We start from the raw sequence: 13,388 nt of genomic DNA on the forward strand, positions 1-13,388 counted from the left end.
TGTTAGTTGGGGCACCTTGTTGCAACGCAACATTTCATTTTTTACTTTTTTACCTTTTTTTAAACTTTATTCCAAAACCGAAAAGGAATTACAAACATCAAATTCAAAATCCATATTCGTTTTGTAGCACAAGCCTATTACATAGCTGACTAGATTAAAATATACCTAACTGCTAGAGACTCCCCTTTGCTATATATAGGTCCAACGCAATTAGAAATATTAGACATTTTTATAAATTCCCCACTCCCCTTCACCCATGTGTGATCTCAATATTTTTAAAACTTCTTCCATCTTGTTGTGTTGCTGTAGTTTAATAATTATTCAATTGATTCTTTTATTATTTCCTTGCTTACCCCTGCACGTTTTACACATTATCTATTAATATTCCAGTTCCAGAACCATATTTTTCCATGTATTCCTTCACTCCATTCTACTCTTTAATTATTCTCTGATTTGAATGGCCTCAATTTTGCCATTTCCACAAACTCACAGAGCTTGCTTTGCCATTTGAATAATAATGATGGTATTTTCTCCCCCTTCCAGTTGGAAGTGAGGTGGTTTGCCTTCAAATGGGGAGAGAATCCAAATCTTCTCCCCTGTCCCTCACCGGGACGCGGGTTTCACTCCTGTCAATCAATCCCATCAGGGGTGCTGGGCAGGCCAGGTGTCGCAATGGTGGTGGCAGAGGTGGTGGATGGGGCAGGTAAGGAGGGAGGGAGAGGGGTCTCTTACCTTGCCACCAGGTTCTCCAGGGACACCAGGACCTCCCGGCTCTCCTGCCTCACCCTGAAACGACAGGAGGATATTGAGGGCAGTGTAGGTGTGGATCTGGTCCTATCCAAAGCTCTTCCCATCCCCCATTCTCCATTTACTCCAAGCCAGTGTGTGTGTTTATACTCATTCTGAATCTCAGGCCCTCCAGCCCTCTCAACCTGGCCCCTGAGGTTCTCTCCAGGACACGCCCCTCACTGCGAAGAGCTTTCATTAGGCAGCGGGGGCAATTGGGGGGATTTGAAGGGGATCGTGAATATCTGGGGAGATCCCTAAGGTGGGGGGGGGAGAGTCTGTTTGAGAGACTCACAGCTCATCTGCCATCCAGAGAACCAAGGACCAGGAAGAGGAGATCAATACCCAACTCATCCCCAGATCCCCAAACACACACAGAGACCCTACTCATTGCATCATAGGATCGTAAAGTTGGATGTTCATCTTGTTCATTTCCCATGCTCTGTGCATTAGTATAGAGACAACCGAAACCAGGAGTCATTCCCTCCAGCTGCTTCCTCCTCGTTCCCTTCTTGCTCCAGGGAAGCCAGATTCGCTTTTCAGAACACACAGGGATACTGGCTCCCAGGCCCCACTCCCAACTAACCTCCCCAGAGGACGCAGGGGTCCCGTCTCCCAGCCACTTACCTTCTGTCCTGGGGGACCAAGGTTTCCTACGCCCCCTGGCGGGCCTTGGGGACCCTGTGTGGGAAGGAAAAAGAGACCCCAAATTGTTAGACTAGAAGCCCATGCTGAATATCAGTTAATGGGCGGTGGTGGTGTAGCGGTTGTGGGGGGTTGTGGAAGGAGAAACACACTCACATTTGCTCCAGAGGGTCCAGCTGGGCCACGTGGTCCGGGGGGTCCTGGGGGTCCCTGCATGGAGAAGTGTATTTATTATTAGCACCCGAGCCCCACTATGTGGGTCATTGATGCTCAGGTCCGACTCAAGGACCAATGTGCTGCTCTTAGCAAACACTCTGCTTTTGACAGGCAGAAAAGGGAGGGGATCAAGAGAGCCCCTTTGCTTTCATTTCCATAATATTTAGAAAAGATGCCCCCCCTTATTCTTAGGCTCCCAAACTCAAAGGGGCGACACACAGTTCCACCTCTTAAAGAGTAGGCAGAGGGCTTAGTCCCCAATCTCACCCTTCTGGTCTTCACAATAAGATCATAGAACCACAGCATGATAAAGGGACCCCGAGGGTCATCTAGTCCACCCCCACAAGGCAGGAGCATCCCTGACTGATGCCCATGGGCATTGGTCAAGAGCAGGCAGAGGGATCTTTTATGTCCGCATCTGATCAGGGGGTAAAGCTGTAGTGGCTGGGAAGCCACTTCCCATGGGGCAGCACTGGCCTGCAGGAACGTGGCCCCCCTGAGCACGGCAGAAGAGTCGGCCTCAGAAGTTGAGCTAAGCAAGCAAGGGGCCGACTCTGCAGATGAGAGCTGGCTGTCAGAGTCTGGAAAGGACAGCCCGGCCCCCCTCCTTCCCAGGGAAGACACTGTTAGCTCTAAAGGAGAGGGAGAGTTGGAAGGTGCCCAGAGCGTTGCCAGGCAGCCAGCAGATAAGCCAAAATCCAATAAAATCTGATCAGGGGGTAAAGCTGTAGCAGCTGGGAAACCACTTCCCATGGGCAACTCTGGCCTGCAGGCCACAAGTCAGCCACGCCTGGTCAAGGCAGCAAACCAGCCGTCCGGCAGATATGTATGTAAAAAGAGCCGAAGAGCTCCAAATCAGCTGGATCAGGCCCAACAGAAAACATCAGGCTCCCTTCCTGTCCCCACAGTGGTCAAATGCTCCAAATAACCTAGGAGTCGAGATAGACTGCTGCTGGGCCTGGAGGTTCCACAGGAAGATGAGAAGGGCTTGGCAGCTGGGTTAGTTGCCAAAGAGCCAACCAAGTACCCCAATGGAAAAACTGCAATGCAGCTTGAAACAGGAACCCCAAAATACCACCATTAGGGGTGCCTGTATAGGAACAGAACTACCTAAATTGTAGAGAAACTTGTGTATGTATGCAGCTACAGCAGCAAGAGTGTTACTTGCCCAGAAATTGAAAGAAGAAGTCGTCGTCCCAGCAAAGAAAGAATGGATACAAAAACTTATGAAGAAATGGTGAAACTTACCGGAAGAATAAGAAATCAAGATAACAAACTTTTTATAAAAGAGCGGAAATGGTTTATTTAATATTTACAGATAAATTGTAAACAGATAAGAACACCGGCAGGGTTAATTGTAATAACCTGCAGTTACATAAGTTTATATATATAAATAAGATAAATTAATTAGTAAATTAAGTGAATTTGGACATGCAGAAGATATTAAAAATAAATGTAAGGAACTGCAGGAAGAGGGGGGAGGAAGCCAAGTTTTAAAAGTCAAAATGATTGTAAAAATCAGTGAAATGTACATAGCGTATTTTTCGCTCTATAGGACGCACTTTTTCCCCTCCAGAAATTAAGGGGAAATGTGTGTGTGTCCTATAGAGCAAATGCAGGCTAAGCGCTCCGTCTTGCTGTTCTAGCTTGGGGATGGCTGCGCAAAGCCTCCACAGGGCAGCGGGGTGAAGGCACCCCACTGCCCTGCAGAGGCTACGAAGGCATTACGAAGGTGGGGGGAAGGCTGCAATGACAGTCCCACAAGCTCGGGGGGCAGTGGGAAGGCGCGCACCGCCTTTGCACTGCTCTCCAACCTGGTCTTTGGGGCTGGGGGTGGGGGAAAGCAGTGCTTCCCCCCGCCAGCCCCAAAGAGCAGGTCGAAAGGAACCCAAAGCCTCCGGAGCCCAGCGGGAACACCCACCACGCTCCAGAGGCTTCGGGTGAACACACTTTGAATGCACAGAACGCATCTTGTTTTAGAGGGGGAGAACAAGAAAAAAAAAATTCCCCTGTTCTCCCCCTCCTATGGTCCGGTGTGTCCTATAGAGCGAAAAATATGGTATCTGAAAAGTATAAATAAAAATATAGAGAAAAAAACCCAAAACTTGGGTGCCTTGGAACACACACACACACACAGAGAGAGAGAGAGAGAGAGAGAGAGAGAGAGAGAAGGGGCACGGAGGCAGCACTTACCATGGGCCCCACATCGCCCGTCTCCCCCTTTTCTCCAGATGGTCCAGGCAGACCCTGTCAAGAGGCAGGATCAATCATGGTTATTTATCATGACATCTCTCTCCCGCCTTCATTCCTCTGCAGAGCTTGAGGTGGGGTAGTACATGTCCCCCCCCACCGTTTCACCCCCACAACAGCCCTGTGAGGTAGGTTAGGTGGGGAGAGAGTGACTGGTCTAAGGCCACCCAGGGGGCTGAATGACCAAGTGGGGAATTGGGTGCAGGTTGGAGGGTTGGACGGGGGGAGGAGGAGAGGTGTGACCCTCCATTCAGGGTGTCCCTGGGCATACCTGCAGGCCGATGGGCCCTGGGGGGCCATTAAACCCTCGGGTTCCCTCATCCCCCTTTGCGCCAAAGTGGCCTTGGGGGCCCCTCGCTCCAGGCTCTCCGTCTGCGCCCTGAAGGGTGAAAGACAAGAATCATAGAAAGGGCACCCAAGGGTCACCCAAGCTGGAACCCCCCCCCCCCACATACATAATGCAGGAATCACAACTAAACCAGTTTCCTTTTCTTCTGAAAGATACCCAAATCTTCATGGCGGTTTCAAATTTCATCTTGCTTCTTCCTTAGCGGGTCGCGCAAACCGCTCTTCTGAAAAATGCTTTTGACAGGGTATGGTGGGAAGCTTATTGAACTAGTGTGGCTGCCTCCAAAAGTTTGGAGATTTAGCTGGAGGCAACCCTCTGTTCAGATAAAACTGGCCGCTATATCGAATCAATATGGTCAACTGAACATTTCATAACTGTGCTGAATTGGGGGGGGGCATTCTTAAAATTCCTGAATGACACCAGACACAGGGTGGTAAAATGAACTTGAGGACTTACTGCGGCTCCTGGTTGCCCAAGAGGACCCAGTGGGCCAGGGGGTCCCGGTGGCCCCTGCAGAGAGGAAGAGAAAGAGGCAAATGGCATAGATGGAGAGGCAGGTGAGGAAGAGCCCCACCCAACGCATTTCATGGCCCTGCCCCACAGGTCTCAAGATGACCCCAACTTACGTGCTCTCCTTTTGCCCCTTTGCCGCCCTTCTGGCCAGGATCGCCCACTTCGCCCTGCGGAGAGAGAAAACGAGAGAGTGAGCAGGGGAGGCCCAGCCCAGAGGCCGGGGCAATGGGCAGGGGAGACGCCGCGCTCCAGACTCTTACCTTGTCGCCATCCTCACCTGGGCCCCCCGGAGGTCCTGCGGGGCCAGGCAGCCCGACGGGGCCCTGGACGCCATCGCGGCCTGCGGGGCCAATGGGACCTTTCTCGCCCTGGGGGAGAAAAGAGAAAGTGAGGTGGAGGGCCCCTGAGACTCACCCCGGAATCTCAACCGCCCACCCCCCTTTCCCAGGGGCGCCCCAGAGTTCTTGACCCCAAGCGCCACTTGCAGTTTCTGCATCTCATCCACCAAATTCTTGCCTTGAAGGGGGTTGGGCTGGATGACCCCTGGGGGTCCCTTCCAAGTCTACAATTCTAGGATTCTAATCAACATGACCCAGGAATCCAGAGAGTGTTGAGGGGTCCTGATTACATTCCCCCTCCCTCCATAAAAACTTGGGGGGCCCTCTGCCGTACCCCACCATCTGCCCCTCTCCCCGCTCTGCTTGCCTTTTCTCTACCCTCCCTTCCTCCCAAGAAGACCCATAAGTCCTGCCCCTTCCCCCCTACTCACAGGCACGCCTTTCTCCCCAGCCGAGCCAGCAGGTCCTTGAGGGCCTGGTCTTCCTGGGGGTCCGATGGGGCCACCTGGCCCTGGGCCCCCCCTTTCCCCTGGGGATCCCTGGAAGGCAAGATGAAAAGAGGGTGCTTAGGCCTGATCCTGAAGGGAGGCTGAGTGCAGGAGAAAAGGGGCTTGTACCCAGAGCACCCTCTGCTGGAGCCACACTGCACTACCCCAGCACAGTGGGATGCTCAAAGCTGACGCAGGCTCTCGCCAAACGCGAGATCCAACATGGAGACGACGACAGACCCATTTAGACAGCAATTCCCCTCCCCTCCTGGATTGACTCTCCACTATTGAAATGTTTCAATAGGCTTATTTATTCTCTATTTTAATTGCAGGTGCTCTTCTGTAGGCTGAAAAAAAAGGCTGGCGATAAAAAATCCTCTGATGATAACCTTTTGTGCTTTTTTAAAAAAGCACACAAATTGCTGCAAAATGTTGAATTGAAGACTGGGGGGGGGGCGGGGATGAAAAACTGGGGAAGAACTGAACTTCTTCCTAGATATGGGTGTGAATGTGGTTTCTTGGGCATGTGCAGAGCTCCATCGGCACGTCAGGAGGTGCCAGGAGAAGGGCAGCATTGTGGCTGCAGGGTGTGCATTGGGTCGGTGCCTCAGGTCCAAGGGGGGGGAAGGAAACACTCACGGCGGGTCCTGGGGGTCCGGCGGGTCCCTCGTTGCCTTTCAGTCCAGGCCCGCCCTGCAGGGTTGGAGGGAAGAGTTTGAAGCAGGCCGACAAGTAGACACACAAGCACAAAACACCCACCCCTTGTCCAGTCCTCCTTCCGTTCCCCTTTTAGTCATGTGAAGTGTTGCAGAGACTTCTAAGGGCTACACAGCCTCACCAATAAGGCAGAATAAGAGAATGGCACAGTTGGAAGGGACCCTAGCGGTCATCTAGTCCAACCCGCCCTTGTGAAGCAGGAATCACAGCTAAGTAAAATATAAACAGCCTGGTGAGCAAATGAAGGATCAGCGCTGGCAGCAGGGCCAAGGCGGAGCGGGAGGTGCAGGTCAAGTGGCAGGGAGTCCCTCTGTTCTAAAGTTGCTGCCAAAGAGGGCAACGTGGGGTTTTATTTTGCCTTTTTCTGCTATGAACTGCAACCCCAAGATGCAACCATATAATTCTATTTTTCAGTACAGAAGCTGAAAGGATCTAAAAAGGGTATAAGCAATTTAATGAATAATGGCAATAATCATAAACCAAATAAACCAAAATAATACTATTTGGGACTCAAGGCAGGTAAAATACAAAAAGCTAAAAGCATACAAAAGGAAATTGTTTAATTAAACACTAATAGAATTAAAGCAAACCTGCTAAAAAAATAAACAGCACAGCACTGTTGAAATACCCTTTCCTAAAAAAACAGCAGAAAACAAACCCGCCCAGATCCCAGAGGCCTGTGGTGAATTTTTCAATGCTCACATTCAAAAAACGAGGGGTGCTAAAAAGTTGCAACATAATTTGGGAATTCGAACGGTATTTTGGTGAAGTTAACGCTACTCAGTTTTGCTTGGTAAGCAAAACGTGTGTAAAATTGTATAAAAATCATTAAAAATTATTGCCAGGCACTTGCAGTTATATTATATATTAATATTGGTTTTTTATTTAATAATATATAATATAAATAATTATTATTTAGCATCACCTGACATTTTCAGAAGGTAAAATTCTTTGGTTTCCCGAAAGCAGTTTATGGGCTTCTTCATCTAATGTTCCCCAGTCGCAAAAATAATAGCCGATTTGAATGCCTCACACACCAAAACATATTTTTAAGACCCCTCACTGAAGAAATCTGCAAAACTTAAGCTTTGGGGGCCGCCTAAAATAACACACCTTAAGTGTGGGAATAAAAAAGCCTTCAGCTGCCAGCAGAAGAACAACAAGGCAGGAAGGAGCCAGTCTGGGTTCCCCAGGCAGGGAGTTCCAAAGTTGCTTGGGAGGAGCCAACACCAAGAAGGCCCTGTCCTGCCCAAGTCTTCCTGGGAGGGTGGTGGGACCAAGAAAAGCCCCCCCCCCCCGAACCTGGGCAGCCTTATCAGAGGGAATGCGGTTTTTCAGACAGCCTGGCCCTAAGTCATTGTAGCATCCGGAACTTTCCATCTTAACAGTACAAATTCTGCAAACACCTTCCGTATCTCCTCAAAACCATTCCTCCTGTGTATTCCCCATCTTACCTTAATGGCACATGTTAATTTATCATTAATAGCTATATCCCAGACCTCTTTATACCATTCTTCCATTTTATATTCACCTTGCCCCTTCCACTTCCTGGCTATAATAATTTGTGCAGCTGTCAATAAATTCCTAGCCTGTGAACCTTCTGTCCCATCGTAAATTGATAATAATGCTACCTCTGGACTTTTGGTCAGCTTTAACCCAGTGATTTCTGTCATCTCCTTAAACACCCTTTCACCAAAAAAAAAATAAAAAAATGTACATATTTGCATCCCCACCACATATGAACAGAAGTCCCTGTTTCCTGGCATCTCCTCCAACAAACAGTGCTTAACCTGTGGAACTCTCTGCCACTGAAGAATCAGGGGGCCCTTTCCATGCCAACTTTCACAGACTTGCTGAAATTCTTTCTATTCTGCCTGGCCCATGCAGGCAAATGAAGAGGACCCCCCCCCCACAAAAAACCCCAAGTTTGTTTTTAACTTCTAACTTGTTATGCTCTTACTGACTAGATTTGTATTGTTGCACCGTGGGTGTAGCCAAGAGGGGGCAGAGAGGGGCAGCTGCCCCTCCCAAATCAATAAAAATCCATAACTAAGTGAGGTTCTCCCCCCCAAAAAAACCCCAAAAATCCTGGCTAGAACCTGCAATGCAGGATTTGAGTATTTTTCTACAGACATTTAGTTCCTGGCAGTTTAATCTCAACCCCAGAGCAGGCAGGATGGTTGCAACACAAAACGCTGTGCCCCCCCTGCACCCAGGCTACGTTTTCCCAGGCCAGCCCCATGGAAGGAGCCCCCCCCAAGTACGTACGGCAGTTCCAGGCAGGCCACGCTCTCCGGGGAAGCCTCGCAGCCCAGCCGGGCCGTCCTTGCCGGGTCCTCCGGGGGTGCCGGGGTCGCCCTGAAACGCAGAAGGGGGCAAAGGATACGTTGACAACCCCAAATCCTGGTCAGAGCCCCCCAGATCCCGGACCCCCTCTTCTTGGGCTGAGGGGCCTGAATCTATCACGGCAGGATCCTCGAAGGGGGAAAGGTATCCCGAGGCTCAGAATTCTGGGGCGCACTGGGTGGGGCCTGGGTGCTAAGGGGAGGAGCCTGTGATACCAGGGGCGGGGCTTAGAGGGTAAAGGGGATTTCCAAGGAAGTTTTCTAGTCCTTTGAAAGCACAGTTTGAGCTTCCAACCTCCTCTTTTGAGCCTAACTAGCGCAGTACTTGGAACCCCAAAAAGGGGTTCCGCTTTGGATGTTTTCACCCCGTGGGTCCCCGGGAAAGGTAGCGGGGTCCCTTAGAGAGCTTGGGAGCCTGTTACGCCCCTGTTATGGAAATTACAGGGGGGGCCCACATCTTTAAAGTTGTTAAATGTTACAGATATTATGCATAAATGTATCCTTTCGACTTGACAGCTCAGGGAAGTTACGTGGCTTTAAAAACACCGTATTTTTCACTCCATAAGACGCATGTTTCCCCTCCTAAAAAGTAAGGGGAAATGTGTGCGCGTCTTATGGAGCGAATGCAGGTGGGAGGGCAGCCTGTCAGTCCCTTCTTCCACCTCGCAGAAAAGCCCCCAAGAGCCACACACACGCTTCACGCGGCTCTTTAAAGGGAGCGCAGCTCTTGGGGGCTTTTCCCCGAGGAGGGAGGAGGGACTGACGGGCTGCCCTCTGTCCCTTCCCACACCTCCCGGAAAAGCCGGAAAGAGCCACTGCCAGGCTCTGCTCAGCGCTCCATTTTAAGGGCTCCCTTCCGTCCCTCATCCCGCTTTGCTGGGAAGCCAGAAGAAGAGGCGCTGTGCAGCTATGGCTCTTGCTCTGCTGGCTTCTCAGCGAAGCGGGAGGAGGGATGGAAGGGTTTAAAGCAAGAAAAGCGAGAGCCGCTTACATGCTCTGCGCAGAATATATTTTTCCTTGCTTTCCCCCTCTAAAAGCCAGGTGCATCGTATGGTCAGGCGCATCTTATGGAGTGAAAAATACAGTAATATAAAATCAACTCCTTTGCCAGTTTCCTCCATTTCAACACTATTTTGCCCTTCAAAAAAACGACTCTTTTCCCCACCATCTCCCCAAGCACACCTCCTACCCCAGGAAGTGCCCAGAGGTGACAATTGCTGAGCTGATTGTTGGCCAAGGAAAGCCTAATCCCATCACAAGACTTGCCAAGGCGTCCAGACATGCAAAGGAAGTTCTATTGTACTTTGGGTGGTGGGACTTCAGAGGTGTTTGCCTCTGCTAATCTTATACCTGAGTCTTGCCCTGCCATGTCTGCTTATGCTAATCTTGTACCAAGGACTTGTCTGGACATGTTTGCCAAGGTTGAACTAGTGTAACCCCTGTCTAAAAGCTAAAGGGAGCCCTGACCATTAGGTCCAGTCGTGGCCGACTCTGGGGTTGTGGTGCTCATCTTGCTTTATTGGCCGAGGGAGCTGGCGTACAGCTTCCAGGTCATGTGGCCAGCATGACTAAGCCGCTTCTGGCGAACCAGAGCAGCGCACAGAAACACCGTTTACCTTCCTGCTGCAGTGGTACCTATTTATCTACTTGCACTTTGATGTGCTTTCGAACTGCTAGGTTGGCAGGAGCAGGGACTGAGCAACAGGAGCTCACCCGTCGTGGGGATTTGAACCGCCGACCTTCTGATCGGCAAGTCCTAGTAACCCGCAGCACCACCCACGTCCCTTTAACCCCTGTCTACCCCTCCCCTTTTGCGACATGTCAGTGATGTAGCAATGATGTATCGATGATGTTGTACGAACTGTATTCTGGGATATGGTGGGAAAGTTTTAAAAGTCTTTGTCACCCCATCCTCACGGTTCAAAATTCCTCTTTGAACCTGTTGCGCAATAAACTTTGGTGGCTGGGCTCCTTCCTTTATCCCTGGCATTTTTTCTGGCCCACGTAGGACCAGTCTGGATAGCTGGCCTTGGTGGAGACTTGATGTTTTCCTCCTCTGATTTGAGTTTCTACTGAAATGAGGCTGCATTTCAATGTTGTGCTTAATCTTGTTTTTAAGTTGTATTTCAATCAATTGTTTTTATATCTGGTGTTAGCCGCCCTGAGCCTGGTCTTGGCTGGGGAGGGCAGGGTATAAATAAAAATTATTACTATTTTATTATTATTATTATTATTATTATTATTATTATTATTATTATTCCACAGGGACCCTCAGGCTCTGCCCAATGAGCTGGGTGACTGAGCAGCCTCACATATAGATTTTTCCCGTAACCCCACCCCCGCCTCCCCCTGCTGGGCTGCCCATGAGCCCTTGCCCTCGCACCCAGACCCCGCTCCCCCTGCCCAGGACTTACCTTTGTGCCTTCTTTCCCAGAGGGTCCAGGCAGGCCTTGCTCTCCAGGAGGCCCAGGCGGCCCAGGGTGGCCCCTCTCCCCCATCTGGCCTGTTTCTCCTGCGGGGCCCTGCCAAGGAATCAGAGAGGTGTAGGGTATGGAGGGAACCCCAAGAGTCATAGAATCATAGAGTTGGAATAGACCACGAGGGCCATTGAGTCCAACCCCCTGCCAAGCAGGAAACACCATCAGAGCACTCCTGACATATGGTTGTCAAGCCTCTGCTTAAAGACCTCCAAAGAAGGAGACTCCACCACACTCCTTGGCAGCAAATTCCACTGTCGAACAGCTCTTACTGTCAGGAAGTTCTTCCTAATGTTTAGGTGGAATCTTCTTTCTTGTGATTGGATCCATTGCTCTGTGTCCGCTTCTCTGGAGCAGCAGAAAACAACCTTTCTCCCTCCTCTATGTGACATCCTTTTATATATTTGAACATGCCTATCATATCACCCCTTAACCTCCTCTTCTCCAGGCTAAACATGCCCAGCTCCCTTAGCCGTTCCTCATAAGGCATCGTTTCCAGGCCTTTGACCATTTTGGTTGCCCTCCTCTGGACACGTTCCAGTTTGTCAGTGTCCTTCTTGAACTGTGGTGCCCAGAACTGGACACAGTACTCCAGGTCATCCAGACACAGTCATCCACAGTCATCCAGACCAACCCCCGGCAATGCAGGAATCTCAGCTAAAGTGTCCATGACGGGCGGCCAGCCAACCTCTGCTTAAAAACCTCCAAGGATTGAATCCCCTGAGCAAGGAGAGAGCCGTCCACAAACAATCCCTTCCCCACCCTCCAGATTTTATTATTATTGATATTATTAGTGATTTATTTATTCATAATTTGTTGTTGTTGTTGTTGTTATTGCTGCTGCTGCATTTATATCCTGACTTTTCCCCAAGCCAGGACTCAATGTAACTTGCACAGACAAGATAATATTAATATTAATATTAATATTAATATTAATATTAATATTAATATTCTGTCCATCTGACTGGGTTGCCCCTCTGAGTGGCTTCCAACCAATTAAGACATAAAATTAAACTGGCAAGAGTTTTGTTAGCCCAGAAATGGAAGCAAGAAGAAATTCCGACGAAAGAAGAATGGCAGACGAAATTAAAGGACTACGCAGAATTGGACAATTTGATGGGAAGGCTTCGAAATCTGAGGGACCAGAGATTTACAGAAGATTGGAAGAAGTATATTGAATTATTTGAAGAGCAACTGTAATCAACAAATTACACTAGTAGGACTACAAGAAGTTTTGTAAGGAGAAATAGACGAAGTGTTACAAAGTAGAAAAAGAAAGAGATATTGGTTATGAGTTTGAAATGTAATAGGAAAAATAAGAAATGCATACTGAGAGATTAGATTGGAAAATTTTCAGACAGGACTGATGGAAGTCAAAAAAATTGAATGAGATGTAAAAGTATGTTCAATTGTGGTTGAAAATGGTATGTTAAAAAACTAATAAAAAGTTATATAAAAAAGACATCAAACTAAACTAGAAAGGTATTCAATGTAATTGTTTTAAAGTCATCAAACTCTAAACAGAACTAAAACAATATAAAAAACTAAAATCTGTTAAAATACAGGTGATTAAAACAGAACAGGCCCCGCCCTTGCCATCTTCTGACCATCCCCTCCCAGGGTCAGTTTTTTGGCTGCTCTGCTGGTGCTGGAGAGGAGAAGAGTGACCCCTGTCTCCTTACCTGGGGGCCCACAACCCCCGGTCCTCCAGGGGGTCCGGTCTTGCCTTGGAATCCCTATGAGGGGGAGAAAGAAGGGGGTGGAGGTTACAACTGTGATAAGAATTTTAAAGTCTTAGATATATAATAAATGTACCAACCAAGCACATACATAGATCAGCGCAGGAAGACCGACCTGAAACCATTTTTTATTCCCAAACTGAGCAAATGTTTTCTCTGCAAAGTCAAAGGAAAATGGAAAAGCCTCCCCATTGTCTTTTCCTTCACAAGTCCTGTCTTAAGGGTATGTCTGTCTGTGTATGCATAAGCTATGAGCCTGTGACCTGGCTCAGGAACTAAGTATTGATCATTACAAAAGACTGGCCAGGCTCCCCTGGGTATCCAATCAAGTGAGCATTAACAGGTAACCTGTCAGACGAGATAAACAACACACTCAGATTTCTGCTGTAGACCGCCTTTTCTGTGATGTAGGTATGATGTATCGGGGGGAGGTCTTGAGCTCCAGGGCAGGGAATTTAAAATGTCTATATAAGGCCTTGCACGCCATTGTTCTGGGTTCCTCCTCCCTCCTGCATGTGGTAAGTG

General features: G+C 49.0%; 1 protein-coding gene across 1 annotated transcript in view; it reads right to left on the reverse strand.

Annotated features, from left to right (window-relative positions):
* Nucleotides 1-13,388, reverse strand: part of COL11A2 (collagen type XI alpha 2 chain) — a 96,606-nt gene that overhangs the window by 21,406 nt on the left and 61,812 nt on the right. Inside the window, exons 38-50 of the mRNA XM_081901297.1 lie at nt 12,807-12,860; nt 11,062-11,169; nt 8,571-8,660; nt 6,225-6,278; nt 5,529-5,636; nt 5,020-5,127; nt 4,873-4,926; nt 4,703-4,756; nt 4,169-4,276; nt 3,841-3,894; nt 1,588-1,641; nt 1,414-1,467; nt 733-786 (exon numbers count right to left, since the gene is read on the reverse strand). Coding sequence (XP_081757423.1) covers nt 733-786; nt 1,414-1,467; nt 1,588-1,641; nt 3,841-3,894; nt 4,169-4,276; nt 4,703-4,756; nt 4,873-4,926; nt 5,020-5,127; nt 5,529-5,636; nt 6,225-6,278; nt 8,571-8,660; nt 11,062-11,169; nt 12,807-12,860 — 954 coding nt within the window. The remainder of the gene's footprint in view (nt 1-732; nt 787-1,413; nt 1,468-1,587; nt 1,642-3,840; nt 3,895-4,168; nt 4,277-4,702; nt 4,757-4,872; nt 4,927-5,019; nt 5,128-5,528; nt 5,637-6,224; nt 6,279-8,570; nt 8,661-11,061; nt 11,170-12,806; nt 12,861-13,388) is intronic.

Source organism: Podarcis melisellensis, assembly GCF_964234715.1.
Source record: "Podarcis melisellensis genome assembly, chromosome: 2".
Lineage (NCBI taxonomy): Eukaryota > Metazoa > Chordata > Lepidosauria > Squamata > Lacertidae > Podarcis > Podarcis melisellensis.